Raw genomic sequence first — 27,817 nt, 5'->3', positions numbered from 1 at the left:
TGAAGAGGCTGCCAGTGGTTAAGTTCTTGCTAAGAAGGGATGTGGGGCTTATGTCAGGTGACTAGGCATATGATTTGTCCCTTGGCTAATAGCTTTTCTGGTTCTAGATGTTTTTACCTGCTGGATTAATTTTTGTGACCTGTTTTTCCAGGGTGAACATAAATGGGATTCAGAGAATGTTAGACCTAATCAGGATCATCTCCTTTACTGATTTTGCTTGGAGGGATGACTGAGGTGGCTGTTTACTGCTCAGTAGAATGGTCAAAATATTGCAGGGTAAATTTACACACAGTTCAATGCAGACACTTTTCTGAGCAATGCAGAAAGCTGTCTTTTACCCAAATCTGCAGTATCCACATTCATACAACATGCAGAAAAAAATAAGATGTAATCTCTCATCTCTGCCCATGCAAAGATACTCAAGCTCCCTTGACCTGGATCTTGATATATGCACATTAATTGCTTTGGAAAATTGGAGAAAACCTCCCCAATATCTTGATGATGTGTTAAATAATTTGGAGACTCTTCTAAACACGCTTAGTAAACACAAAGGTCTCTTCAATCTATTCAGGCACTGCTCTTCTCACCAGAGCAGCATAAAGGGGCCCTAGCAGCGTGTCTAATTTTAACTGAACAAGGATTATTTGTCAAGGTTTTTTTCACACAGCCATATTACTGGGTTCTTTCACCACAATAAATGCTTGGTAAGGTTGCTGTGTTGTTTTATCCTTTCTGAAGGAAATGCCAGAGCTTTGAGTCTCATTTTCAGCACCTCCAGTAATATATCTCACTGTTTCTGTACACTTAATGTGTCTGTTTGCAAATGGATCCATCAGCATCTATTCAGCCTGTAAGAACTGGCTCTGGATTTTTGACTTGGAGGCTGTGTTTCTGTCATCATGTAAGAGAATGAGACAAGAACTGGAGCCTTGTTTTAAAAGATACAGTTTTTGTGTTTAAAAGATAGACACATGCATGACAATTTAAAGCTCAACTGCTTTGACTCAGAAGTCTCTCACTCTGGATTATAATTTGTTTAAACTTTTTAAAAACCCTAAAAGAGAAATTCCATTTGTTGTACAAAATCCCCACCAAGGCAATGTCCTGTCCTCATACACCATAAATCCCAGTGTATTGTGAGAAACAAAAGGCAGTGTTTTGACTGAGGGGATTTCAGCTCCCCATAGTCCATCTTTTACTTCTGTTAATGAATAAAGGTGAATTTCTGGGTGACAGAAAGGTGGGAAAGGAGAAAGAATTCAAATGCCTGCTATGCCTCTGATCTGTAGAGCATGGAAGAAAATCCCAGTGCCAAACACTTGAAACTAACCCTCAAAATAAAAAATCAGAGCCATTCTTTTTGGCTCCCTCACTGCTGTTTTTCACACAGTTGGCAACAAGAAAGACAGAAGGAATTATTTTTCAAAAGCAGAAACACTTCCAGGGTAAGCAAGTTTCATTTATAATGCTGTTATAATGAGCATTATACTTATAAAACCTCAATTTTCAGGTTATAACTTTAAATGAAAATTATCTAAATGAGTGTTAATTATATAAATGAGTGTTGAGTCCAAGCTGGTGGATGAAGAGCTCTTTTTTATAGGTCATTTTGGGCAATGGTTTACTCTTTCTGCTAAGATTGCTTCAGTCTTCCAATATTCTGTGTGGAATAATATCCATAAAGTCCTATTCCAAGAGGATGTAGGTACAAAGTACAGTTCAGAGTATATAGAACCTTGCATAATTTGGTGCCATTTTCAGAGGAAAGTGTACATGGGAAATAGTATATTAAACTGTTCAAGTAAACCTATAAATTTCCTTAGATTTCCCTGCAGCTCTTGTCACTGCAGCCAGTAGCAATTATTTAAGACTTGGTCCATTGACTTTACATATAGCCTTATCTAAATATTTTTTTTTTCGGTATTGACAGCAAAATATCCCACAGAAAGTGTTGCAAGACTGACACTTTGACCACAGAATTTTGAAAAATAGCAACAACGACTGGACATCTTGAAAAGGCATTTTAATACTCTGAAATTGTTCATGGAAAATGTATTCCTCTTGGCTTCAATAATGATCCTGCCAGGTGGGCTGAAAGCGGAGGAGAGGGAAAAGGCTTGAGGAGGGGTTGATAGCAGCTCTGCACTGTCTGAAGCGTGCTTAAGTTACCCTAAAAAAATCCAAACTGGGGACAAGGAATGCTGCCGGAACTGGAGAGCTTTTATTCCAGTTGCTCTGGAGTCTAGTAGAGACTCCCTGTGTCAGGGCTGCCCTTTAATTACTGCTAAATTGATCTAATATTTAGTAAAACTTGTCTAATGCATAGTTAAAGTTTAAAGTTGTTTTACTAACAAATGAAGATGTTATCAGCTTGTAGGCATTTTGCATAGAGAGCCATGCAGGGTTTGAAAGGCACAGAATCATAGAATGGGCTGGGTTGGAAGGGACCTCAGAGATCATCAAGTCCAACCCTTGATCCACTACCACTGCAGTTCCCAGCCCATGGCACTGAGTGCCACATCCAGTCTCTTTTTAAATATCTCCAGGGATGGAGAATCCACCACTTCCCTGGGCAGCCCATTCCTGGGTTGCCTGGGAAAAGAGTCCAACCCCCCCCTGGCTCCAACCTCCTTTCAGGGAGTTGTAGAGAGTGATGAGGTCTCCCCTGAGCCTCCTCTTCTCCAGGCTGAACAGCCCCAGCTCCCTCAGCCTCTCCTCATAGGATCTGTGCTCGAGTCCCTTCACCAGCCCAGTTGCCTCCTTTGGACCTGCTTTAGGACCTCGATATCCTTCCTGAACTGAGGGGCCCAGAACTGGACAGCTGTGGCCTCACCAGTGCTCACTGCCCCCACCAGTACAGGGGCAGAATCACTTCCTTGGACCTGCTGGCCACGCTGTTCCTGCTACAGGCCAGGATGCCATTGGCCTTCTTGGCCACCTGGGCACACTGCTGGCTCATGTTCAGCTTCCTGTCAATCCAGACTCCCAGGTCCCTTTCTGCCACTCTGTGCCCAGCTTGGAGCTTCCCATGGGGTTGTTGTGGCCAAAGTGCAGGACCCGGCACTTGGCCGTGTTGAACCTCATCCCGTTGGAATCAGCCCAACTCTCCAACCTGTCCAGGTCCCTCTGCAGAGCCCTCCTGCCTTCCAGCTGATCCACACTCCCCCCTAGCTTAGTGTCATCTGCAAATTTGCTGATGATGGACTCAATCCCCTCATCTAAATCATCAATAAAGATATAAAACAGAACTGGGCCCAGCACTGATCCCTGGGGACACCACTGGTGAGCGGCTGCCATTTTGAGGCAGCCCCGTTCACCACCACTCTCTGGGAGCCTCCAGCCAGTTCCTAACCCAGCACAGGGTGCTCCTGTCTGAGCCCTGGGCTGACAGCTTTTCCAGGAGAACGGTGTGGGAGACGGTGTCAAAGGCTTTGCTGAAGTCCAGGGAGACTCCATCCACAGCCTTCCCCTCATCCACCAGGCGGGTCACCTGCTGATAAAAGGAGCTCAGGTTGGTCAGACAGGACCTGCCCTTCCTAACCCCGTGCTGGCTGGGTCTGATCCCTTGTCCATCCTGTAGGTGCTGGGTGATTAAACTGAGGATGATCTGTTCCATAACCCTGCCAGGCACTGAGGTCAGGCTGACGGGCCTGCAGTTTCCCATGTCCTCCTTTTTTGGCATCTTTGAACCTTCTGTTTCAAGCAATCCTGGGCTTGCGTTTAATGTAGCTGCAATGGAAACTAAAATGAACTTCCCCAAAAAGTCTGCATGCTGCAGGAAATGGTGCACACTGAAATACAACAGGGCAAGAAAAGATGAATATCCCAGGTAGCCTTATTTTTTCAGCCTTCCTTGCATTTTCTGGGAGCTCTTTCTTTCTCTCCTCTTTGCTCTCAATAAGTAAATGGCAAGAAGCAAAGTCCTCAGGATGTTTCAAAAGGACTTGAGTGATTGACTGTGGGTTTTGCCACTGAAGGAGAGTTACAAGGGAATGCTTTCCTCCCTTTCAAAATGCCATTTTTCCATGATTCCATGGGAAAAATTTGGTGGGTCTGTACTAATACTTTTTATCCTGCAGGGTTAGCCCCAGCTGTGGCTGAAACCATTATTTCACTCCTGGGATTTAACCATGGAGGTGGAGCTTCCCTCCTTATGTATTAGGGAAAAAAAAAAAAAAAAGAAATAAGAAAAAAGAAAAAGTTTGTTTTTTATTAAAATTTAGTAAAACCCAGAATTACTTATAAATGAATCGCTGGCATCTTTTTGAGATCAAGTGGTACTCTGCCTACTGTGACCAAATCTTGAATACTAAGAGGATGGTGGAATGATGACTTGATAGAACTAATTATGTAGCATTATTTCCATATTAAAATGGGGCTTTTTCAGATTTTTATCCTAACTCTGGAAATATTTAAGTGACTGTCTCCTTGTTATGACAAGTGTCTACAGTAACCTTCTGTGAATTCTGTGTATGCTAATTATCCAGTGGTTCTACTTTTTTTTAAACTTTTTTTTCCTTTTTTTTTTTTTTCTTTTTTTCCTCTTTTTTGGCTGGGGGAGGAGAAAGCACTTTTATTTGACTTTCTCTGGTATTACTTTTCGATCTAATATGTGACCTTAGCATCCTATTAAAATTTACAGATAATAGTAGGAAATTCCTAATTAAATTTTTCATCATTGTCCTTAATTTGTACTCTAGAAATCTGGAAAGTAATATGGTTGATAGGGATGATTCAAAAAGTTAAGACAATTAAAAATCATAAGAAAGTACAGACTGACAGTAACTTCTTTCATTTTAGGCCCAAAAGTATTCACAAATTTCACTTCTGCTGGAAGAACAGTTTTGAGCAAATAAATGCAGGGTTTTTAAAAATTAATGCAACTGATTCTCAGCAAAATGTAAACATTTTTCTTTCACAATAACATTCTGTGTAAACTTTAACGCAAGCAAAAAAACCCAACCCAACAACAAAAACCAAAACACCCTTAAAATACAATGATTTCAAGAAGTAGTAAATAATCTAAGAAAGAAAAACATCTTTGGGTTAAAAAATATGCTTTCAAAGCGTGATTTGCAGGTTGGCTGGGACATTATTGGAGGAAGTGTCTGTAGCTTATTTAAGCATATTTCCAGTTTTTATGTGTTTATTTAGTCACCAAGCTTGAAAATTCCTCATCCTCAAGTTTGGGCACCCCTGTTTTATTTTTTAACAAACAAACCCACCACAACCAACCACTGATGATGGACTGAAGCAGAACATCCCGGGAGAACTTTACAGGAGTGGGAGTGAAATATAGATATATAATATATTGATATATATAGAATATAGAATATATAAAATATAGATATACGAAGTATATTTCACACATGTGAAACCAGAGCATGGGACTTTGCTTTTCAGGATGTCTTAAATACTTCCATGCTAACTCCTCAGTATGAAGGTCTTGTCTTCCTTAAACAGCATCATTGGTGACACTGATTCTTCAGGGGAAAAAATGCATTTGCTGCATTTTTTTTCAAAGCTATTCTCAAGTTAAACAAAGCATCTCCCATGCCAGAGAGGCAGATCCCTTCATAGCTTTCCTCAAACACAAAGTCCCAGGCATCTCCTCCTCTGATGAGTGCCTGGCAGGAGCATGGAACACTTGCCTTCTAAACAAACCTGGCCCAGGGAGGCCAGTCTGACAGCTTGCAAAAATAACATCCCTGGAGGCAGGGTAAATAGTTTACATCTCCTTCAGCCTCTGGGTTGTGTCCTGGAGCTGTTGGTTGAAAGGAGCAAATCGGCTGCAGCCTGCAACAGGCGTTTCTGGGGTGGGAGGATGGAGAAGCTGTGCTTTGGGCAGCTTTTTGTGCTGGAAAAGGATTCTGCCACTGCCCCCTGGACCAAAATGATTTCTGTGTCTGGTTTGGGCAACAGGCCTCAAAAAGGTACATGGGGCTTGAGCATTTCAGAGGTTGTGTTCTGTATTTCTTTGCAAAGCTCAAGCAGGAAAGGAATTCTCAGCATTTGTTTCTAATTCATATCTTCAGATGTCACCTCTATTACTAAGTGTTATCTGCCTGCCCAGAGTCCATAGAGAAAGGAGACTGAAAGATGCTTTAGAAAGATTGAATTATTTGGGAAAGATGGGCCCAGAAAATTATTATTTATTATTATTATTATATGCATTATATATATTATTTATTCAAATGTGTGAGTTATGTCAGAGGAAACTTTGGTGACTATGTTTTGGTGGCTAAATGGAGAGAAAACCTCCCTTAAATCAGCCAACCTCATTTTTTTTTTTTATTTGCAGCTTAAATCAGGTATGAATCTGATCTCCAGGGATTAGTTTTAGATTTCCAGCATTTGTTTTTCTTGAACAATAATTTTCCAGCTTTGAGAAGTCTCTGAACATGCCATTTGAGACTGGAAGATGAAGTGGTCCCTCAGCCTAGAAAATTAGAAGGGGGAAACACCTGCGTATCTCTGCTGGCTGAAGGATTTTGAAAGTGGTTTTTCTTTTGGCAAGAAAAGCTCCCTGGTTGGGGTCACTGTGGAAGTGGGGTCCTTGGTTCATTCCCTAATTGCTGGAGGGGATGGGAGTTAAGAAGTTCATGAGCAGGGCTGATTGCTCCAGCTCACTGTCTTCCATCTCTTCTCCTTGAATGAACCCCTGGAAATCTTTTCCTGAGATAAAGCTGACTGTCAGCCTCTTAAAATCTCATGGCTCACTTTATTGAGGAAAAATTGGCTCCGACTTGTGGATGTAGTTTGGGGGATATTGGTGACCCTCTGCTGGGGCAAGTTGGAAGGACAACTGAGTTGACTTTCTCATGGAAAAGAGGCACTGCTGGGATGATCCCTGTTTGCTGGAGGGCATATTAAACAGTGGATATAATATATCAACATACAGAAAATTTAGGAATGGCAGTTTCTTTGAGATAATGTTTCTAAGAGAAATTTTCTGGTGTATCTGTTCTATAAATAATTCCCCCCCTTCTCCCAACATGACTGAGATGGATGACTTGTGGTTATTTTTCAGTGTGCTGCTTTTTTTCCCCCTTCTTGTATTTAGTTTGAAATGCCTCTAAAAGAAGCATTAAAAAAAAGAAAAAAAAAAGTATCTGGTTTACTGGACTTTTTTGGACTTGTGTAAGAAATGCAATATACAGACAGAGTGATTTGATTATGCTGGTTTCTTGTAAGCGTGTCTGAAAGCATGGGGTTTTTCACTTTTAATTTGGCAGCATTTTGGTTTGAGACATTCTAATACAATAATCTATGTGAAGTACATCTGGTCCTTGCTAGATATGTGTTGAGACCCAGTTTGCCACCGTTGTTATGGACAGAAACAGAATTTGCCTTTGGCAAAAGCAAAAAAATCCTGAGAGTGCCAAAAAGGAGCAATTTTGTGTGAAAAGAGGTCTTAAACATTTGATTGGTATTATTGCTGAATGCTGTTGTTCTTAATAATATCTTTTTGAATGGGTGTGAGGTTTTCAAGTCAAGAGTTGGGACTTCTTCTCAAGGCTCCCTAATATTTCTTGGGCTGCAGAACAGTGAATATGAAATCCAGAAGGGACTTGTATATTTATCACAGTTTATGCTGGGATTGGTTTCACCTTTACTTTTTAGCATCACAACTTGGTTTATTTTCAATAGGAACTAAGGTCTAGTCTCAAACTGACAGTAAGAGGAATTCTTTACATGAGAGATCTTGCCTTGAAATTCTAAACTTACAGAATCATAAAATTTTCAGGGTTGGAAGGGACCTTTAAGATCATCTCATTCTAAATCTCCCCTCCTCTAGTTTGGATCCATTCCCCCATGTCCTATCACTCCCTGACATCCCAAAAAGTCCCTTCCCAGCTTTCTTGTAGCCCCTTCAGATACTGGAAGGCCACAATGAGGTCTCCTCAGAGCCTTCTCCTCTCCAGACTGAACAACCCCAACTCTCTCAGTGTCTCTACAGGAGAGGTGCTCCAGCCCTCTGAGCTTCCTCATGGCCCTTCTTTGGACACACTCCAGCACATCCATGGCTTTCTTGTAAAAGGGGCTCCAGAACTGGACACAGGACTCCAGGTGGGGTCTCATAAGAGCAGAGGGGGAGAATCCCTTCCCTCAATCTGCTGGCCACACTTCTCTTGATGCAGCCAAGGATCTAGTTGGCTTTCTGGGCTGCAAGTGTACCCTGACTTCTCACCCACCAATACCCCCAGGTCCTTTTCCTCAGGGCTGCTCTCAAGCCAGTCCCTGCCCAGCCTCTATCAGTGCTTGGGATTGCCCTGACCCAGATGCAGGACCCTGCACTTGCTCTTGTTGAACCTCATGAGGTTGGCATGGCCCCACCTCTCCAGCCTGTCCAGGTCCCTCTGGATGCCATCCCTTCCCTCCAGTGTGTCAGTCACACCACACAGTTTGGTGTCAGCAGGGAACTTGCTGAGGGTGCACTCAGTGCCACCATCCATGTCACCAACAAAGATGTGGAACAGGACAGGTCCCAGCACTGACCCTTGAGGGACTCCACGTGTCACTGGCCTCCATTTGGACACAGACCCACTGACAGCCACTCTTTGGGTGCAGGCATCAAGCCAGTTCTTAACCCACCGAGTGGTCCATCCATCCAACCCATGTTTTACCAGCTTGGAGACCAGGATGTTGTCAGGCAGGATTTGCCCTTGGTGAAGCTTTGTTGATTAAACCCAGTCACCTCTTCATTATTATTCTGCTTCAGCAGTGCTTCCAGGAGGATCTGCTCCGTGGTCTTACCAGGCACAGAGGTGAGACTGATGGGATTGTAGGTGCCTGGATCTTCCTTCTTTCCCTTTATGAAAATGAGGGTTATTTTTCCCCTTTTCCAGTCAGTGGGGACTTCACCAGACTGCCATGGCTTTTGGAATATAATAGAATACCCTGTTGGAGGTGATGGCAAAGCTAACAACTCTTGCAGTAAAGCTAGGATTTTGTTCAGGATTTTCAGAAGGGGTGAAGATTTGAGATCATGCTCTCATTAGAGATTTACAAATAGTTTTCAGAAATCAGTGATTCTCTCCTGAAACAGAGCCAGCTTTTTAACTGAATCCTGCCTGTTTAATAACTCAAATCAACAGTGGTGTTGTGGATAAAACTGGAGAAGTATAGTTGGTTTTATCCTGAGTGTATCACATCCAACTGGATCTGCAGCCAGCAAGATGTAGAATGAATTATGAAGTGCTAATTCAGCTTTGGTGTTTTTTGTTGTTTGTTTTGTTTTGTTTTTTTTTAATTCTTCCTTCTTTACATACTTTGTCATGGATATCCTATGCCATTCTGTAAGTGTAGCTTCCCAGGTTTTTTGATTTATGACAGTTATTTTGTTCTAAGAAATGCATTTGCTGAGTAGCAAAAAATAAGTAGTTGATGATTTTTATATATTTTTTTTTCTCTCAGAGTATATTCTGGACTTCCCAGACCATAAATTTACTAACCTCATTCTTTCAAGTAGTTATTAAAAGGTTGGATCATGCTTGTCTTGTGGTTAGCTGGGTAGCATTTAATACAGAATTAATGTGTAGAACCTACCAACACTTGTGTACCCTTTAGGCTTGATGTTGAGCACCATATTTTTCTCATGTTAGGAATCAAGGTTTTAAACTTCAGTTTTTAACCAACTTCCAAGTTAAATCTACAAGAGTACCCACGACATTTCCCCCCAGTAAGACTCCTTACATTTCTTGTTAGATCCCAGCTGCTGGAATGCATGTCTCCCAGCTCAGCTCCTAAAGAGGCTCCTACAGCTATAGCTCACTATCAATTTGGCAAACATTAGTCATAGTTGCAGCTGAATTTCTGACTGGCATTCTTGGATTGGTGCCATCTGTGTTAAGTGTCATTTTTGTCCATGAACAAAGTAGCTGTTGCAGATATGTGAACCTGCAAGTGCAGTATCCTAAAGAAGTAATTTTTTTTTCTATAAGATAAATTAATTTTAATCTGAGTATGCTTTTTTTAAAAAAGAAAATTATTAAATTGATGTGTTTGCTGATGAAACCCATATTTAAGTGTTTATATTGATATCCTGCTGAATGTATTACTCAGTCTTTTATTTGCATTTCCTTGGACATGATGGTAACTTAGTTCATGGATGGTTTTGCCCTGTATGTTGGGGCAAACTAACTGACCTTTTTGGAGGGATTTTTCCACACCTGAGGCATGGAGATCAGCCCAAAGAGATGGTACTTCTGTCCACCACCTTCAGTCCAAGGGGACGCTGCTTTGGAAAGGAAAGAGAAATATAAATTATTTTATGCAGGAAAGTGGTGTGAACGTCTACAGTCATCACATCCATCTTTAAAAACTGATTTTACCCTTTTCCTTCTCATCTGGCTGCAGCTCAGTGATACTATTTGTTTTTTCTGGTACACTCCACACCCAAGAAAGGGCTTTTAAAAATCACTCCTCTGTTGCAGACCTGAGTAGAGAATTAATTTAGCAGTGATGCATTAAAATAACAGCAGTAAGAAATACAAGTTGGAAGGGAGTAATTTCAGATGACTTTATAGGGAAAGAATACTGTGCTTATTGACAGGATATCCAAATACTTTTTCCTATTCCCTCTTTAAGGTTGATCAGGCCAGTAGTCAGGCTGTGAAGCACAGAAACAGCCTCTTATTTGTCAGAGACTTGACCACCAACACATTCTTCAGTAATTCTGCTATTTTATAGAAGAAATATGACTTCTTATATTTTTTTAACCTATATTTGGCATCTATTTCTTTACATATTCTGATGGAAAATGTTGCACAATCCATGCATTTAGTTACCTTAACAGTATTTATAGTGAGGTACAGTACAAGACACTAATGAAGAAGTTTAATTTTACATCTGTACCTAGCTATAAAATAAACTATTTTATACAAATGAAAAGTTGAAAGCTTGGGAAAATATTTTTCTTTCTCATTGAAACTACACAGCATTTCAGCTTGAAGCACATACTTGCTGTAGGCCCCTTGTTCATATGAGATGGAATATTTTTAGAGATTGACTGGAGCTGAAAGAAATGAAACTTCAGCTTGATGAACATTTTCATCTCCTTAAAATAACAGAAAAAAAAGAAAAGTGAAAGAAAAATCTAATTTTAATATTTTAAAAATTATCGTTCATGAGCGTATCCATGTCCTTGAAATTTCATGTGGAATCTCTAGAATATTCACAATATTGTATTTTGTTGACAAAGGTTGTTAGCTCCCATTTACTTTTTGCTGAAATCAAGGTTTCTTACTCAATTTTAATGGCTAATGGAAGCTTGGTAAACTTACTATGGGGTCTCAGTTGGAATAAATAGATGGCAGCCTCTGTTCTCTTGTCTGGGGTCAGATGGTTTTGTCATAAATCATTCAGGAAGTGAGGAAAACATCTGTGAGAGAGAAAAGAAAAAAAATATCAGTGAGCTTGTCAAAGCATCGTTGGAAAATGGGAGGAGAGAGGGTTGGGAGAGATCCTGTAAAAGAAGAGAGCAGAAGAAAGACAACTGAGGGAGGGAGAGGAATAGAAGTGGGGGGAAAATGAAGTTTTGTAAAGAAGCTTACTTGGTTTATTTAAAAGAAAACTCCATGAAGATATAAACAAATATTAAAACAAAACAAAAAACCCTAGGGAAAAGAAATAAAACGCTTAAAACATTGTGGAGAAAAGTAGGTTGAGGGAAAATGGGAAAGAAAAGATAGTGATGCGAAGAACAGAAGAATAAATTATGGGGAAAATTGTTTTATTTTTGTTTATTAATGGTGTAAAATACAATACTTAGGTTTTTCTTTTCAGCATGGTGGGGAGGGCATGAGCTGTCATTCTTGCTGTGCCCTGTGCAGTGCTGCATGTGACATCTCTCTGCATGTGACATCCCTCTGCCATCCAGTCTGTAACTGAGCTCTCTGGAGGCAGGAGAGGCTGCTTCTTGCATAGGGCTATTGTTTTGGCTTGTTTCCTAAAGTCTGTTCCAAAGCAGTAATTTTAATTTAAGTAACTTTTATAGTTAGTTACACGAGATCAAAATGTTGTACCACAAGCTTGTGGTCATGGTTCATGTATGAAGTACCATGGCTTTCATCCTCACATTGCTTATATTGGCATTATCATGGCAGTATCATTGGCAGGATTTTCAATTTTCAAATAATTTCATTTTCAGAGTGATTTCTTCAATGTACCTAACTCGTTGTTGCCCTAGTTTAAAGCCCTCATAAGTTATTTATTTATATATTTATTGCTGAGATAGAATATGTATATTATATGTGTAATACATATTTATTTGTTTCTTTATATTTCTTAAAAAAATTCTGTGCCAGCTGGAATTGAGCTGGCTGAGACTGGATGCAAAGTTTGCCTTCTCCCAGTGCTTTTGCCTGCATTTCCTTTTCCCAGTGCCCTTATTCCTGGCAAACCCTTTTGGGTGTATCTATGTTGAAGAGCAGGCAAGAGAGTAGTGCAAAAGCACTATTTAGTTTGCTGCTTTTCTGAGAACAAGCGACTTTTACTGTACAACTGGTTTTATCATTTCAGGATTGTTATTAGAGTGTGGGGTTAGGATAGGCAGATGTCCTCTGGCTGCTTCTCCTTTTTTTGTGTTTGGTTATTCTCCACCGTATTTGGAATTTCAGACTGTTCAGGACAATCTGGATGGAGCAGGAGAAGAAGGAATGCCTGCAGGTTTTGTTCTTGTGCTGGTTCTGTAATAACAACTTTCATCTGCAAAGAAGAAATGCTTTAAAAAGAATATTATCCTTTGCATTGATGATGGGCAAGTTGCATCATGGAACATCTGGGATAAGGTCACATAAATAGTTGTCTCTCTGGGAAGAAAATAATTTTGGTTTCTGTATGTCACAACCTCACATTCGTGTTACACTGCTTTGGAGGGTGCTTGAATGCAGACTAGCTCTTTTTTTTTGGTCTCTGTAATAAAGTTCAGTGAAAGCACATTCAGTTTTTAAAATATTTTTAATGGCAATGGCCACTCGTGTTAAGAGAACAGTCTTTGTGATCCCTCTGAGGGCAAAAAGGATTTGTCTTAGGAGAGGTACAAGGTCATTTCAGAAGCATGAAGAACTGCAGGTCAACAAGAAAAGAACAAGAAAATATCTGTTTTAGGATACTGCCCTGCTAATTCACTTGGGGATGTGTGCCTGCTAGCTGGGATGAGTCAACTGTGTAAATTTATCAAATCCTGTTTGGAGAGTCATCTCTTCACTCTGTATTTATTTCTGGGAGCAGAACCTCTCTCTCTTATTCTCTGTGTCATAGTCTTTAGGGCATTACTACCAAATGATGAAACTGAATATTTTTATTTAATCTACTGTGTAGTGCCAGTGGACTTGAATAGAGAAATAATACTGGAGAACATAAAATGAGATTCTTTTCCTTTTAGGTGGGCATGAGGGAGTTCAATATTAGCAGAAAAACGGCTTTGAACAATGCTGATAGAGCAGTGGCTTAATGAGGCTGGGGCTGTTTGAGGAAAATTAGTTCACATTAGGGTAATATTCCTTCAGGGAGCATTTATAATGCCTGCAGGAATGTTGATGGGGGGATGGATTGGATTCCTTGCAACCTTGCAAGCTTTCAGCTGCTGATGCACAACGCACCTGCGTGTTCCCCTCTCTGACCTCCGAGCTGGTTTGGAAAGCTCTGGCATCTGTAAGTGAGAAGAAAGATCAAATTTTTAATTTTGCTGTGAAAAAAAAACCCAACAAACAAACCTTCTTTTTTCTTGTTGCTTAGAATGTCTTGTATTTTACATGGGTTTGTGGAGACTGTTTTGTGGGTGTGTTTTTTTAATGGTTTGGGGATGGATTTTTTCGCTTTTAATTTTATTAAGCTAGTATCTTAAAGATCTCATAGAGATACATCCAAATATTCAGGAAAAAAAATACGGTTAGTTGGCAAGACTCAAGAATTTAATTTCATACTCTGTTGCTTATCTCAGTAAGAATGTTCTCCCTAGCAAGTGCAGATTCAGGCATGATAGCTTCAGCATTGATCTCATTCTCAGAGGTCTGGGATAGCATCTCATTTTCAGATGGTGGTGATGTGGAGATTAAAGGTAAATACTTCTGTACAGGGATTGCCACATCATAATGTTCATAATTGGTATCTGCAGTGGAAATTTGCAGATTCTAAGTGCGTGTAATTTACAAGGCTTGGAATTAACTGTTTTGTAATTACACTTTGATCTGCATTTCTTTATCAGGCAGTGGTTAGGCTAGGCTGCTTCTGAACTTCCATGTCAGTGATTTTGTGGTATAAAACTGTGATTGTTAAGCACACATTTTCCTTTTTGGAATTTAAAAGTCTCTCACTTTGGCATCTGCAGCTTATTTCTTGCAATCTGCTTAATTGAGTAGCTCCTCTGTTTATCTTGAAATGCAGATAAATGGCTTTCAGAGCAGTGTTTATAGCTTAATAGTTCCTGAAAGAAGAGTCAACATTATCTCCTCAACTCCACCAGTCATAACTAATGATCCCTCTGCTTACACTGTTGAGCAAGTCAGGAGACACTGAACCCTGGAGAGAGCAAGGGCCCTGTGCAGTGGGAGGATAGTTTGGATGGGATGGCGCCTGGGAGACAAGGATTTCATGGCTCAGTAGTGTTAATTGGGGACTGAAATTTGTCCTTGGCCACCCCTGACCCCCTATCACTGAACTCTTCTTCTATAAATATGGATACAAACCCAAGGATGAGTTGTCAGCTTGCAGCAGTCTCGCTTCCCTCGTAGTTTAAAGTAAATAAAATCAGTTTACTTTTGTATTTACTTCGGGCTTGCCTATCAGAGCACATTTTGCAATGTGAAACCTCCTCAGAAATTGGGGATATTTTTAATGTTCCAAGCATCACTGGCAGGCAGCCTAATGGAGGCATTGTGTTGGGGGCTGAAAGAGGATGAGAAGATAATTAGGTAGCTGGCAATTACTGAATTATGTCCTGGGGCTTTTTTTATGACATTTTAATGTATTGATGAAAGTAAGATGCCTTTTTTATGTTTTCCTGACAAGTCCTTTGGCTTGGTTCCTGAATGGAGAGTGGTAGACTCCTCGTAACAGGGTTAAGGGTGTGCTTCAGGAAGAGAGATTGGAAAGAAAGAAAAAAGGGGAATAGATTTACCACCCATAGAGAAATGCTATATTCTTATTACATTGGGAACAAATGCTGCTTGTTTATGCTCAAAATTTAAATAATGTGGGGGGCAATAATACCTCATGGCATTAAGCATTAATATTTTTCTCTACTTCTGTTAGCTTGCCCATATGATCTTTTGCCTGAGGTTTTTTACTTGGAAGAAAAGTATTTATTGGAAATTGCAACTATAGGTGTTGTAAGGTAGATACCATCCTTGTGGAAAATAGGCCAGAGCATCATTCTGGTTTTGAATAATCAGTCTAGCAGTTGTCTTTTCTTGAATTTTAGCTAGTAATGTACAAAGCAGGTTCCATACCTAATTCCTGTGTCTCCCTAGCCCTTTAGTCCACTGTTTTGAAAAGCTAATTGAATATAAACCTTAGGTAGGTGATCTGTTGTAAAAGGAACTGTACATAAGAGCTGCTCCTAGTTAAAGAAACTTCTCTGTATTATTCATGCTTCATCTCCCATGCTTTTCCTTGTTTTTCTGCACTTTCAGGTTATTTTTAAAGTAGGTTTTGAGCTTTGTATTGGCTAGGGAGTGCAGAGCACAGTCTGGGTAACACCAGAAATGGTGCAAAGAAAGCAAATTCAAGACACTACTCACGGGTCAGAAAATGTTTTTATTGGATGTTCCCAGGAATGGAGTTCCAGAGACACAAGGCAGAATAAGCAGGATGTCCTGGCACTTTGAAGAGGAGGAGTGTGATGGCTGCCATCACCTGATACAGTTCAAACAATTTCTAGCTGGACCCTGTTACAACATGTTAGGAAATTGCATGTCCAGCATCTTTTTCACATGGTACATATGGTCTTGTCAGCAGGTGCCAGCAGCTCTCCAAAGCAGGGATGCAGCAGGATCAGACCAAGCAAATTCAACCATTGCCTCTTCTAGTATCAAACAGCCTTAAAAATGCCCCCAAACCAGAAATAAGTATTTGCAAAGTCAATACATGCAAATTTTTTGAAAGAGAAAATGGAAGGCAAGTTCATAATTTGATGTATAAAGTCATGTTTCTTGCCTTTTCCTCTGTAGATCAAATCAAATATCCAGAAACCTGTCCTTGGTTATTGCACTATAAATCATACTGGTTGCACTTGGCATCCTGAAAAGATGATTCTGTACAGAATCAGGTGAAAGTTCTTACAGTTCCAGATTAGTTTTAAGCATATTATTTTAGGAGTACAGCTCTTATTTCTTTGGAAATAATCCCATTGGTAAACAGCAGAAGCAGTAAGCCTTCCAACAAGCAACTGGATACATGGTTCTGAATGTGCAAGTATCTCTTATTTTCATTACCTGTTTTCAAACATGGAATTAGATTACTAGTAGTGGAGCAGAAACTAAAATGTTATTTTGTAGGGAAAAGCATTTAAGTACAAAATGTTGCAAGGATGTTCTGACTGCAGTGTCTGATGTCTACAGCTTAAAATTGGAAAGAAAAAAAGCAGATTAGTAACAGTAGCTATGTGTCATCTCTAACAGCTCCATACTAACATGGGAATTGATGATGATGTGTGTTAGGTGATATACAAAACGACCATATTATCTGGAATAAATGTCAATTTCCAGATTACTTTTCCTTGAATTGAAGTTGCAAGCTAACTGAGTTATTTCATGAATGTGAAGTAATAATTTGTGGGGCTTTTAAAAAAAATTATTTTGTTATATATCTGTGCAGACCACAATTACAGGGAATTTTTCATAGGATTTAGTCAACTTATAAGACAAATATCAGGATAATTAATTACTCTCAACTGTTATGTCTCTATCTTGGAATGAAATTCTTGCTATCTTTCCATTATGAGATCAAATGATTCTGCTCTTTGTATATCATTTTTGTCAAGTCTCCAATCTTTTTGTGACATGCAATGATAAAACCAATGTATCTTGGTAGTAACTTCTTGACCTTTTTGGTGGCTTTTTCTCTGAAAAAAAAAAATTTAAAAAAAATCAGAAATTGCTGGTTTTATTCCATCTCTTTTAGTAGTCTGTTCTCTGTTGGCACTTTTTGTTTTGCCAATAAAGTAAACAAGAAGAAGCCAAAAAAAAAAAACATAGAAAACTGCTTATAAAGTAAACAAGAAAAAGCCTGAAAAACCTTGCAACCTTTTAATGATTGTTCTCATTGGAAACCACGTATTGAGTTGGATAAATACCTTTGAAGCTGCTGTCAGCCATCTGGAAAGAGTTACAAATCCTGTCTTGCTTAGAATCTTTATTTTATTTGTAATTCCAGGATTTTGTTTTCTGTCTCACCTTTCTACTGTCATATTCTCTGTAGCCTGAATATTGCTTTTTGCCAGGTTGAGAGCCTCTTTGCCAGCTTAGAATCAAAGGGAGTACAGAGAAAACCAGCTGAGCTGTATTAGGCAGAGCCAGGCTGGGACTTCATTTCTTTGCTGCTGAATTAAGAGGCCACAGGTGCAGGATTAGCCCAGCCCAGGGTGCTGTGTTTGCTTAGCTGAGCCCTCCAGTCACCCTCTGCCTCCTCACATGATTCTTCCCCAGTGAATCTGGCAGCGATGCAGTAGAAAGCCCCTGGAAATCCAGTGTAAGTAGAAAGCTAAGAGTAGAAAGTTAAGCTTTTCAGCTCACAAAGCACTTGTAGATTTTTTATTTTATTTCCCCCCCCCTCTCTCCTCACTTTTCCTTTTTTTTTTTTTTTTTTTTTTCACCTCTTTATTTTTACAAGTAATTTAAGCGGGAAAAACACCAACCAAACAACAAACCAAAGAAATTCAGTGCTTTTTTGCAGAAAGGTCAAAGAGGGAAATGCATGACTGAAAAAAAGAAAAAAAAGCAGTAAGATTGATGTGCTGGGGCTGCCCTGCCCTGGTCAGGAGAGGCAGTTTTAGCCTCATTTCTTGTGGGGGGACACAGATACTGGAGATTTCCCATTCGTTCTCTTGGACTGGGGCTCAGTTTCTAGAGTGTTGGGAGTCTGTTGCAAACTTTTAGGTGTGCTCTGCTAGGTTTAGCTTTAAGGGGAGAGGTGGTAGGTTTGTGGAGGAAGTCTTGCAGATGAAACAAATTTTCTATTTCTTTCTTTGGTGGGGAATGAGGGAAAAAGAAAAGATTTTTAGAAGACCTTATAATTAGCATTTAGCCTGATGATGAATTTAAAAGGATGTTTCTCTTTTTGTCATGAAATGTGCTTTTATATTAATCATTGGGATTTAAGTTTATTTAAAATAAATTAATGGTGGTTTGTGGTTTTTTCCAATAATAGACCAATTTGGTTGCTAGGTTGGCATTTTAAGGGTGAAATACAGAGCTGGGACTGGTTTTAGGCTTAGCAATAGACACCTTTCTGTCTGATTTTGAAAATACTTAGGTAGTATATAGGGCATGCTTATTACAATGCTGCCTCTGTTCTACACATTTGGAAAAATAGCCAAATAATAAAAAGTGCTTTTTCTTCTAAAACTTTTCATCATATATAGCTGGTTTTTGCATTTGACCAGACTTGTTTCTTGCTTTGAACTCTAGAGATTGTCTGAGGAGAGAAAGTGGTCACACAGCTCTTTGTAGTCAAGAAGAACACGTGGGATATAAGTTTTAAAAATGTTTGCAATTCATTTTGCTTAGACCTTAAGGTGCTTATGAAGAGCATCTGTTGCATCCCTTCCCTCCAGTGTGTCAGTCACACCACACAGTTTGGTGTCAGCAGGGAACTTGCTGAGGGTGCACTCAGTGCCACCATCCATGTCACCAACAAAGATGTGGAACAGGACAGGTCCCAGCACTGATGCTTGAGGGACTCCACTTGTCCCTGGCCTCCATTTGGACACAGACCCACTGACAGACACTCTTTGGGTGCAGGCATCAAGCCTGTTCTTAACCCACCGAGTGGTCCATCCATCCAACACACAATTGTGTGTTTTTTCCATCTTTGTTGGTGTTCTAGGTAGTGTTTAGGAGAGATTTATTGTTTGCTCGTGGTCATATTTGCATAATCTTTTGATGGTGGCATTCAGTGTTTGCTGCTTGGAACTGCAAGTGTGTGTGAGGATTTACAGCTTAAAAGCAGAAGAAACTACCTGTGGATGTTAACAGGGATCTCCATGTCCTTCTTTGCATCTTTCTTTTTTTTTTTTCTAAATGAAGGGTGACACAGACTCTACTGTTTGTAGATTCATACACAGACTGCTTGTTTCACATCTTTGTACTTGAGCTTCCATGCCCTGTTTTGATCAGGTAATGCCCATAGCTGGGGCTTTGCAGCTGACATAGCTTCATGAGTTTTTATTACATGTAGGTAGATTTTTTCCCAAGATGCTGTTGAGGAAGGGATGAAATAGCTCAGAAACATTAAAGTGATGAGACATAAAAGTAACATCTTTTAAAGAAACTGCTTCAGCAGTGTCACTGAAATTAAATAGTTAATCTTGCTTTCTGTGGTAAGGAATATTGCAAGATTGATTGAAAAGAAACTATTTTTTAGTGTGCCTTTGCATATTATATCTATTCAGTAGCTGAATTTCTCTCTCAAGCTCTCCTGTAAAGTCAGTGTAATCACTCAATACAAACCAAATAGATAAATGAAGCAATACATAAACAAATGCCACCACGGAAAACTTAGATTTCTGCTGATAGCTCTCAAAGCTTGGCTAGTGTGACTTTGAAATAAATATCCCTTTCTAACTGGTTTATGGGACCTCAGATGTTAACCCTTTGGGGACATCTGAGAAGGTATGATCTAGCTGCACCTGCATCTCCTCTTTTTTTTCAATTGATGCTCTGTGTGATTCAAAAAGCTTCTGGGAATAAAGTCCTAAGACTCAGTCATTCTCAGATCAAGCCTCAGATCTCACCTCAGTATTCCTCAAATGTTTGCATCTCACTGTTAGAGTTTTATTACTTATTATCCTCATGCATGCATCAAACACCAATGTTTTTACACAGTTTTTTGTTTATTTTGAATTGTAAAAGAACACACAATTCAGAGAAGAATAGTGGTAGCTCCAGCACATTTTACCTTTCCTGTGGAAAATGTGACTCTTAAAGAGATTAAACACAGTATGTTGATGGTGTAATAAGGATTATGTGAAATACCTCTTCATTTATCTTTGCAAATATTAAAAACTTACATTTAAAAAAAATTCTTTGTAATTTAAAATTTATAGATGGAACCAAAGGATTTTAGAAGGTAGAATTACAGAATTACCAAAGAATTGTAGAAGGCAGTGAGAGTTTTGAGAGCTGGAGAAGTTTTTGCTCGTGGGTAATTACAGTGGGTAGGGATAGACAAGACTTGAGTGATAGCTAGCAGGTTAAAACTCTTGGCATGTAACTTTCCTTTGAAAATTAGGAATAATTATTTTGTGTTTTTAAAAAATTACTATTCTGCTGGTGCGATATCTCATGCTAAGAAAAATGTGTTAACCAATTCTCTGTTTCTTCTAAATGAAAATTATGTCAAAGATTAACTGTGGAGAGCAGAAATGAGAGAAAACCAGGAAGAAAGTAGCACTCAATCAAACTGTGATGTAATGGTGGACAGCAAATGCCATGTGTGTTTTCCATGGGCTTTGACATCAAAGAAACCTTTGTGGGTTTAAGTAGAAAGTGGTGTAATACGAGTATTAATTTGGGTGGTCTTGACTCAGCTTTGTCAGAGCTTGTTATGTTCCATGCTGAACTTAACTAATTTAGCTAATAACATTGTATGTGATTAAGATGCTTTAAATAGATGTTTTGGAGATATGTACTTACCATTTTCAAACCAGTGCAGAAGAAATTTATGAAAAATTCATACATTATTTTAAGTAGTGCTGCATATGTAGCTGTGTTGGTATTCAGCAATTCTATGAATATAAGCAGAAATAGTTTTTAAGAACACAATTTGATAGGTTTTTTAAAAGTACATCAGACTGTAACCCTCATTTATTTGCATCAGAAATAGAACAAAACCATTCCAAATTTTAAATGCACAGATGAGAAGGAGCAATGTAAAGGTTCTATGTGCTTTGGTGTACAGAAAATCCATAATAGGTGAAAAATGAAAATCATACATTATCAGCCCAACTCTGCTGTTATTTTTCTAGAATGCAAGTTTGTTAAAGTGGATGTAATCAAGGTACAGTTATTTTCAAACATCATTTGATTGTAACCTCAGGTTGTGATCATGAGTGCAATATAGTCACACACAAAGAAGGAAAACACATTGTTCTCATTTTTCCTGGTATTTTTATGCCAGATTTTGTTTTCCATGGTTTTGAATAAAAACTCTTCAGGTCTTGTCATCAAACCTTTCCTTGAGTTTTATGGTAGACTTGAATATCCAACAGTGGAAAAGTGTCATGATCTGCTTTTCCTTCTCTGTTATGTGATTGTCACCAGTTAAAATTGTTTTATAGTTACCTCTTGACTATTTTTTTTTCCTGAATACATATGTTTGTGGCCCTTAGCATCTGTTTTGGGAAGGAGCAACACTCCCCAAAAACCCATGCAAGATCATAGAAGATGTGTTAATTTAGAGTATAGACAGCTCATAAATCACCCAGCTGTGGCACAGAAATCAATCTATGATAACTATTGCTAATTATTCATCCTCTGGGAGCAGGATGGTTTAAGATTTGGACTACAGAACACAGAGTAACAGAATTCAGAGGTTTTCATCTCCTGTGTTACCAGACTTGTTGAATCAGAGCAATGTCCAAAAGTCATTACCATCTGATGGATGTGAGCTGGACATGAACTATTGGGCTTTATCCAGATTCTAGTGGAGAAATTCCTGTCCAAATCCCATAGCTATGGCTACAGTTGGCAGGGGCTGGAGTACTTACTGGCAAGCTCAGCAGAGAGCTTGAGGACTGAATGTACACCAGGAGATGGGCTCTCTAGATCAAATTCATTTTACACCTACATGAGTCAATGCAAAGCTTAAATAGGTGATTTTCTTTTTTTATGTGAAATGCCACTGTCTAGAGATCTGTTAAATCAACATTAAATCAACATTAAACAGCGTTATTTAAAATCAAATTACAATTCATCCTGATAGTGACTTCACTGTGTTTTGGAGTGGAGATCTCTGCTCATTTCTCCATCATTTAAAAAAAATGATAGCAAAATAATTAGAGAAACCATGGAAGGGATTGTCACATGAGAAAGTTAGTATTCAAGTGCAGGAGCTTAGTGCTCATAGATTACCATGAAGTCTAGGAGGGATGGGAAGGAAAATGCAAGAATATCTCTACTAAGTGTTACTTGTGGGCATGGAGGTTAGTGGGAGTTCAAACTATAGACATTAGTAATCTCATGGTCATCCAGAATAATGCTTTCCTTTTACAGCACTTTATTTTCCTCATTTGCCTTCTCATGGCTGGAGGATCTTTGTAGATTTACCTTTCTGTAAAGATTGCCTTGGGCTATGGTAAAGGAGCTCAGATGAAGCAAAGCATGGAGAGACAGGCACTGATGTTTGGAAAAAAACCCAACAGTAGCATGCTGCTTCTGACCATATGGTCCCCATTCTCAAGGGATTTGTAACAGAAGCCCCAACATTACAATTTCCAGTGGTGTGAGTCCTATAAAGGTAAAAATTTCTCAGGAGCAATACTCAAAAAAGAGTATAACACATATTTTATAAGTGCTATAATCTGATATGGTGAATGATCATCTTTCATGTGCATCACCTTAGTAGTATTATTGTGCCTCCTATGCAAGGGGTGGAAGGGCTATAATGCCCAGAAAGCTGTACATGAGCTGATCTTCTGTGCAAAGTCCCACTTTTCCCAGAGTTAACAAAGTTTGGCATTTTCCTGCTTTGCTCAGGACAAGCTTGTGTGCTTCTTGTTACGCTGAAGAAAACTAAAGAAAACTGAAGAAAAACTGTCTGCCAGGTGTTGCCAGCACCTATCTGTTTGCAAGGCTTTCCTACCAGAAACAGGACAGGGCAGGAAAGGTGTGTGGCTGGGAGGCAAGATGTGCACCTGGGTGCTTGGGGCACAGACTGATCCCAAGCACCTGGGAGCACAGCTTGGGCTTCATTGGTCCTCCTAAGGGCGTGATCCAGTTGCACAGCCCTGCTCTTCCCTCCAGCCTTTCAGTGTTTTGGGACCTTTCAGCCTGCTCTTGCCTCTCTTGTTCTTTGCCATCCAAGCTCTGAAGCATAGCTGCTTGGTTCCTATCACCTCTGCTTGTTTGCCCTCCCCATTCTCTCTGCAGGGAGCTGAAAAGGTTCAGTTTGCTCTATCAGGGCTGGGCATGGAGGTTTGGGGATGATTGTAGTAACAATGGAAGGAGCAGTTCAGGAGCCAACCAAAATAATAATGCCAGTTGTTTCTAAAGACTTAAAGTAAATCAAGAATTTCCAGCCTGCTCTCCAACCACTCTGTTGGAGACAGCTGCTCATGAATGACCCTTTAGTAAGATTTCTTACAAAGAAGTGAAAGTGAGAAACTACCAGTTGAACCTTTTGATGCTGGTCCCTTTTTTGTCTGAGGTTTAAAATATTCCCAAGCAGTGAAAGTTGATATTTCTGAGCAAAGCTGGGGGGTGATGATGAAAGCATCTGTCTTAAACAGCTCCTAGCTCATCACCAACATCTCTAGTTGTATTCCACCAATGCCCTGGAGATTCAGTACTCTTAATATTTTTAGAAGTAATCACTTTCACATATTCCACCATTTTTCATTCTAAAACAGATTCTTACCTCTTACTGTTTTTATAGATTTTTTGTAAAATAGAAATTAACTTACGCAATAGAAATAGAAATTGCTTACGCAATTCAGTGACAGGTCATGCTGCTGAATTTAAAAGAACATCACTTCCTGTTAAATCTTTGTTCAATGACATGACCATGTTCTGCTTTGCCTTGAGTACCATAAATTCCCCTCATTTTTGTAGAGTTCAGTGGATGTAGGTGCATGCCAAGTATAGAGACAAAGAAAAAACGAAAAGTGTACCCAAGGATTTGACCTGTGTAAAGCAGTAGGAGAAAACCTGTACTCTGCAGTCTGAGGAGCACATTTCCTTTTGCAGTGCTGGCAGCAGCAGGACTGGACCATCAGCAGCTGTGATCTAATGCCACTGAGGCCCAACAAGGCTCAAACACAATAATTAAAATTTCAGAGACTTCTGAAATTTCAGAGACAGAAACTTCTACAGAAAACTGCACCATAGTGAACACTGAATTCAAATAACTGTCTCAAATTTTGATGGGCTCTAAAGCCTTCATTCCTAGTCTTGCAAATTTTGATGGGTAGAAATGCTCTAAAGCCTTCATTCCAAATCTTTCAATCCATCCTGAAACTGTTTCTCCTTCCTTTTCTTTACAGCCAGTTTTATAGGCAACATGCCTTTACGAAGTTCTGGCAAATTAAGCATGGACACCAGAAAAGAAGATGGTGAGAGCACGGCACCTGCCCCTCCTCAGAAGAAGCTGTCCTGTCAGTGCCACCACCACTGTCCTGAGGACTCAGTCAACAGCACCTGCAGGTTTGTAGAAAATACATTTGGTGGTGAAACAGAGGAAAAACCTGTTTGTAGTAGCTGAACAGTCCCTGGGTATTGCAGTTTTTGTTTAAGCAGTTGTATGTAAATAAGCTGTTTATACACTGTGGATAAAAAATCAGTTATTTTTTACCTATGTATCAGTTAGCCCTTTTTTTATGTTAAGATATATATAACATATTAATATATATACAATATATTATGTTAGGATATATGTAATCTTTAAAATTTTAGATAATACTTGTATTAATTCATTGCATAAGAAATGTTCTGAATGTAAGGGATTGTTTTTAAAGGTGCATGTAGTTAATGAGAGGTGAGTACGTGGAGATGTATTGAAATGTCTGTAAATGCTTATAAATTTATAATCACTCTCTGTGGCAAACCTTTTATTAGAACCCTGCTCTTGTTTTATGTGTTTTGTTCCAGTAGCTAAGCTGTCTTTTTTTAAGTCCTCAAGAATTTGGTTTTTTGCCTTGTTTCCATGCTAAAAGGCAAGTGATCTTTTTCTTGAGGTGAAAATTAAGTATTTTGTTGTACTAGCTATAGTCTTCTGCCTGCTTTTTGTATTTAGAGTACCACAAACTTCTCACTGGGGCTCGATTTGCCTTTCTCAGAGGTCCAAAGTTAGATCTTCCTGCCACCCTGGGGGTGTCCACCTCTGCACACTCCCCCTCAAGGTTTGTTTGCCCTTGCTCTGTGGTCCTGCAGCACCAGAGGAAACTGAGGGTACATGAAGGGGGACCAAGGTGTTGCTCTCCCACCCTGGAGAAGATTTTACTGATGCTGTTGAATGAGGATAGTGGTCAAAGACCTCTGTCCTGGCTTGAGGTACATGTACAGCTTGCCTTAACTGTAGCAAAGTAGGGGTGAGCTCTCACATGGAGGATTTAAACTTTTCTCCCTACTCAGAGCAGGCAGGATACTGGAGGTATTCACCATCCTAGTGGAGTTGTGAGAAGCATCAAAGCAGGGCCAGATCTGTGCCCAGCTGGCCATCCCAGTGCTGCTTGAGGTGAGACAGTCTGATACTGTGTCAGCTCTTCAAGGGAAGTGGATTAAGAGGGTAGGTGGGGAAAGGAGTTGCTGAAGATATTTATTGGGTCTTTATAAGTGTTGTTTAATAACCTGACTTAATTCTAGCTCAGCCTGCAGCTTCACCCCAAAGCTTAGCAAAGTTTTGATGACAGCTGTAAATAGTTTCCCCCCTCTCTGTTCTCTTTCTTCAGTCCCTTGCTTAAGCTAGGAGTTAGGTCTAACTGCTCTCACATGGCAGTCATTTTAAAAAGCTGTAAAAATCCCCTCTGATATCAATTTGCTGATCCCCTGCAGTGCAAGCCAGCAGTTTCCTCTTTCTGCCCAGCCAGAGCCACTGCTTCCCCCTGTGCTGTCTCACATAGGTGGTAACAGGGAAGCTGTAAAGAAACCCCCTGAACAAGGTTTACACCCCAGCTGGATACTCCTGCTTTGCAGGCATCATTGGCATGAAGTATTTTTCATGTTACAAGGATCTATGAATAAATGTCCTATTAGAATGGATTTGTGCATGTTCCCCTCACTGTGATGCTTTAAGGAAACTCTCTTCAGACTCCCTCTTAGAGCATCAAATGCCAAATTTGTTTTTAGGTCTTAATACCCAAGAATAGCTTAGTAACAGAACACAAAATTATACCTCTTTTTGCCCTCATAATCTTTGCACATTTCAGGCTTCACTGTTCTACTTAGTAACAAAATATTCTTTTTCCCAATTTAGGTTTCAAAATAATATTTGGAACTGTAATTTACCAATCAAATATTTATCATTTTTCTGCCCAGGAAAATGGAAACAATCAAAAGACTTGCATTTTATTCAGAGCTGCTTCTCTTACCCATCCTGTGCTGTCAGTCACCCAAGCATCATCTAACTTGCCACTTGGTATTGGTGAAAAATTGCTGAAAAGTTTGGAGTAATAAAAACAACAAAAAAAATTAAATTAACTGCCCTACCATCCAGTGAAATGGAATGTTACAGAAAGAAGAGGGTCCTACATTTGCTGTTGGGAAAGGGTAGCTATCAAATCTCCAGTTAACTTGCTGGGTTGAGACCAGGTTTCTGAAAATCTGACCAAGACCAAGCAGGTTAGCAGGGTTTATTAATTTTCTCTGAGTTTTGTGATAGTCTTGTGCCATGGCTTAGCAGTTTGGGTGGACCACAAATCTAAGACAGAATCACTCTCTATTTCTTTCTGCCCCCTCCCCAAAGATAAGAGGGGAATAAAGACCTGAGACTTTAAGTTGGAAACTGAAAACAATTGGATACAGATTTGCTAACACAGGGGAATGGTAATAACATAAGGGATAAAGTAACAAAGAATACAAATATATACATATATAAATATATATATACGCACAAGCCCATAGATATGGGCTCTGACAACCATGTGGTGAGCTGGTAGTAATGAACAGCAGTAGAAAGTAGAAAGAAAAGGGGCTGGAGCTGCTGTCTTTCCCTATCTTTCTAGAGTATGGCAGAAAATGGGAGGGAATAGATCCCTCTCTCTCCATTCCACCCATCTCAGAGCCCTCCTTTAGTTCCTGCTGTTCAAACAATGACATCTTGTTAGTCAGGCAGTAACTTTCATGTTTCATCCTAGCCCAAATAAGTGTTGGCAGAGTTGTAAAGCCCTCTGGAATTCTCCTTTAACCTCATTATAAAGTAACTTTCCCCATATTGAAGTGCAAGCAGTATCGATCACGCTGTGTTTGAAGAATAAATTTGCTGCTGCAGATTAAAATTTATTGCATTATCTGCTTCTCTTAGACATATTCACTAAAACCCTTTTACATTTTATATTATAAAATACGAAAACTCTCAGCAGGTCTCAGTCTGTTGAGCTTTGGGCTGTTCCTGACCCTGCAGAGCTGGGATCTGTCAGCCCCACAGGGATGTGGCAGTACCTGCTAGGGACCCAAGGACCTGGCAATGCCCCAATACCTGGGAAATCCATATCTAGAGCTGAGACTCTGGAGAGCATCAAGTACTGTCCCCACTGTTGCTCTCACCAAAGCAGGGAAGCCTTTTGTGTGCCCAGGAGCAAGGAGAGGACTCTGCAAATTCAATGGGAAAGTGTTTCCAGCTGTGTTTAATTTAAAACTCTCTGAATAAAATAGCTAGTTCGGTGGCAATCACTATTAAAAATTCCCTGTAAAAAGCAGTCTGCCATCCTACTTGAAGATTTTGG

At 39.6% G+C, this 27,817-nt stretch overlaps 1 protein-coding gene across 2 annotated transcripts in view; it reads left to right on the top strand.

Annotated features, from left to right (window-relative positions):
* Positions 1-27,817, top strand: part of BMPR1B (bone morphogenetic protein receptor type 1B) — a 142,392-nt gene that overhangs the window by 89,396 nt on the left and 25,179 nt on the right. For both annotated transcript variants that reach the window (XM_071742800.1, XM_071742801.1), the window contains exon 2: positions 24,422-24,581. In XM_071742800.1, the coding sequence (XP_071598901.1) occupies positions 24,439-24,581 (143 nt within the window). In that variant the 5' untranslated portion in view covers positions 24,422-24,438. The remainder of the gene's footprint in view (positions 1-24,421; positions 24,582-27,817) is intronic.

The sequence above is a fragment of the Heliangelus exortis genome, chromosome 4, assembly GCF_036169615.1.
Source record: "Heliangelus exortis chromosome 4, bHelExo1.hap1, whole genome shotgun sequence".
NCBI lineage: Eukaryota > Metazoa > Chordata > Aves > Apodiformes > Trochilidae > Heliangelus > Heliangelus exortis.
This window is presented reverse-complemented; position numbering and strand designations above follow the sequence as displayed.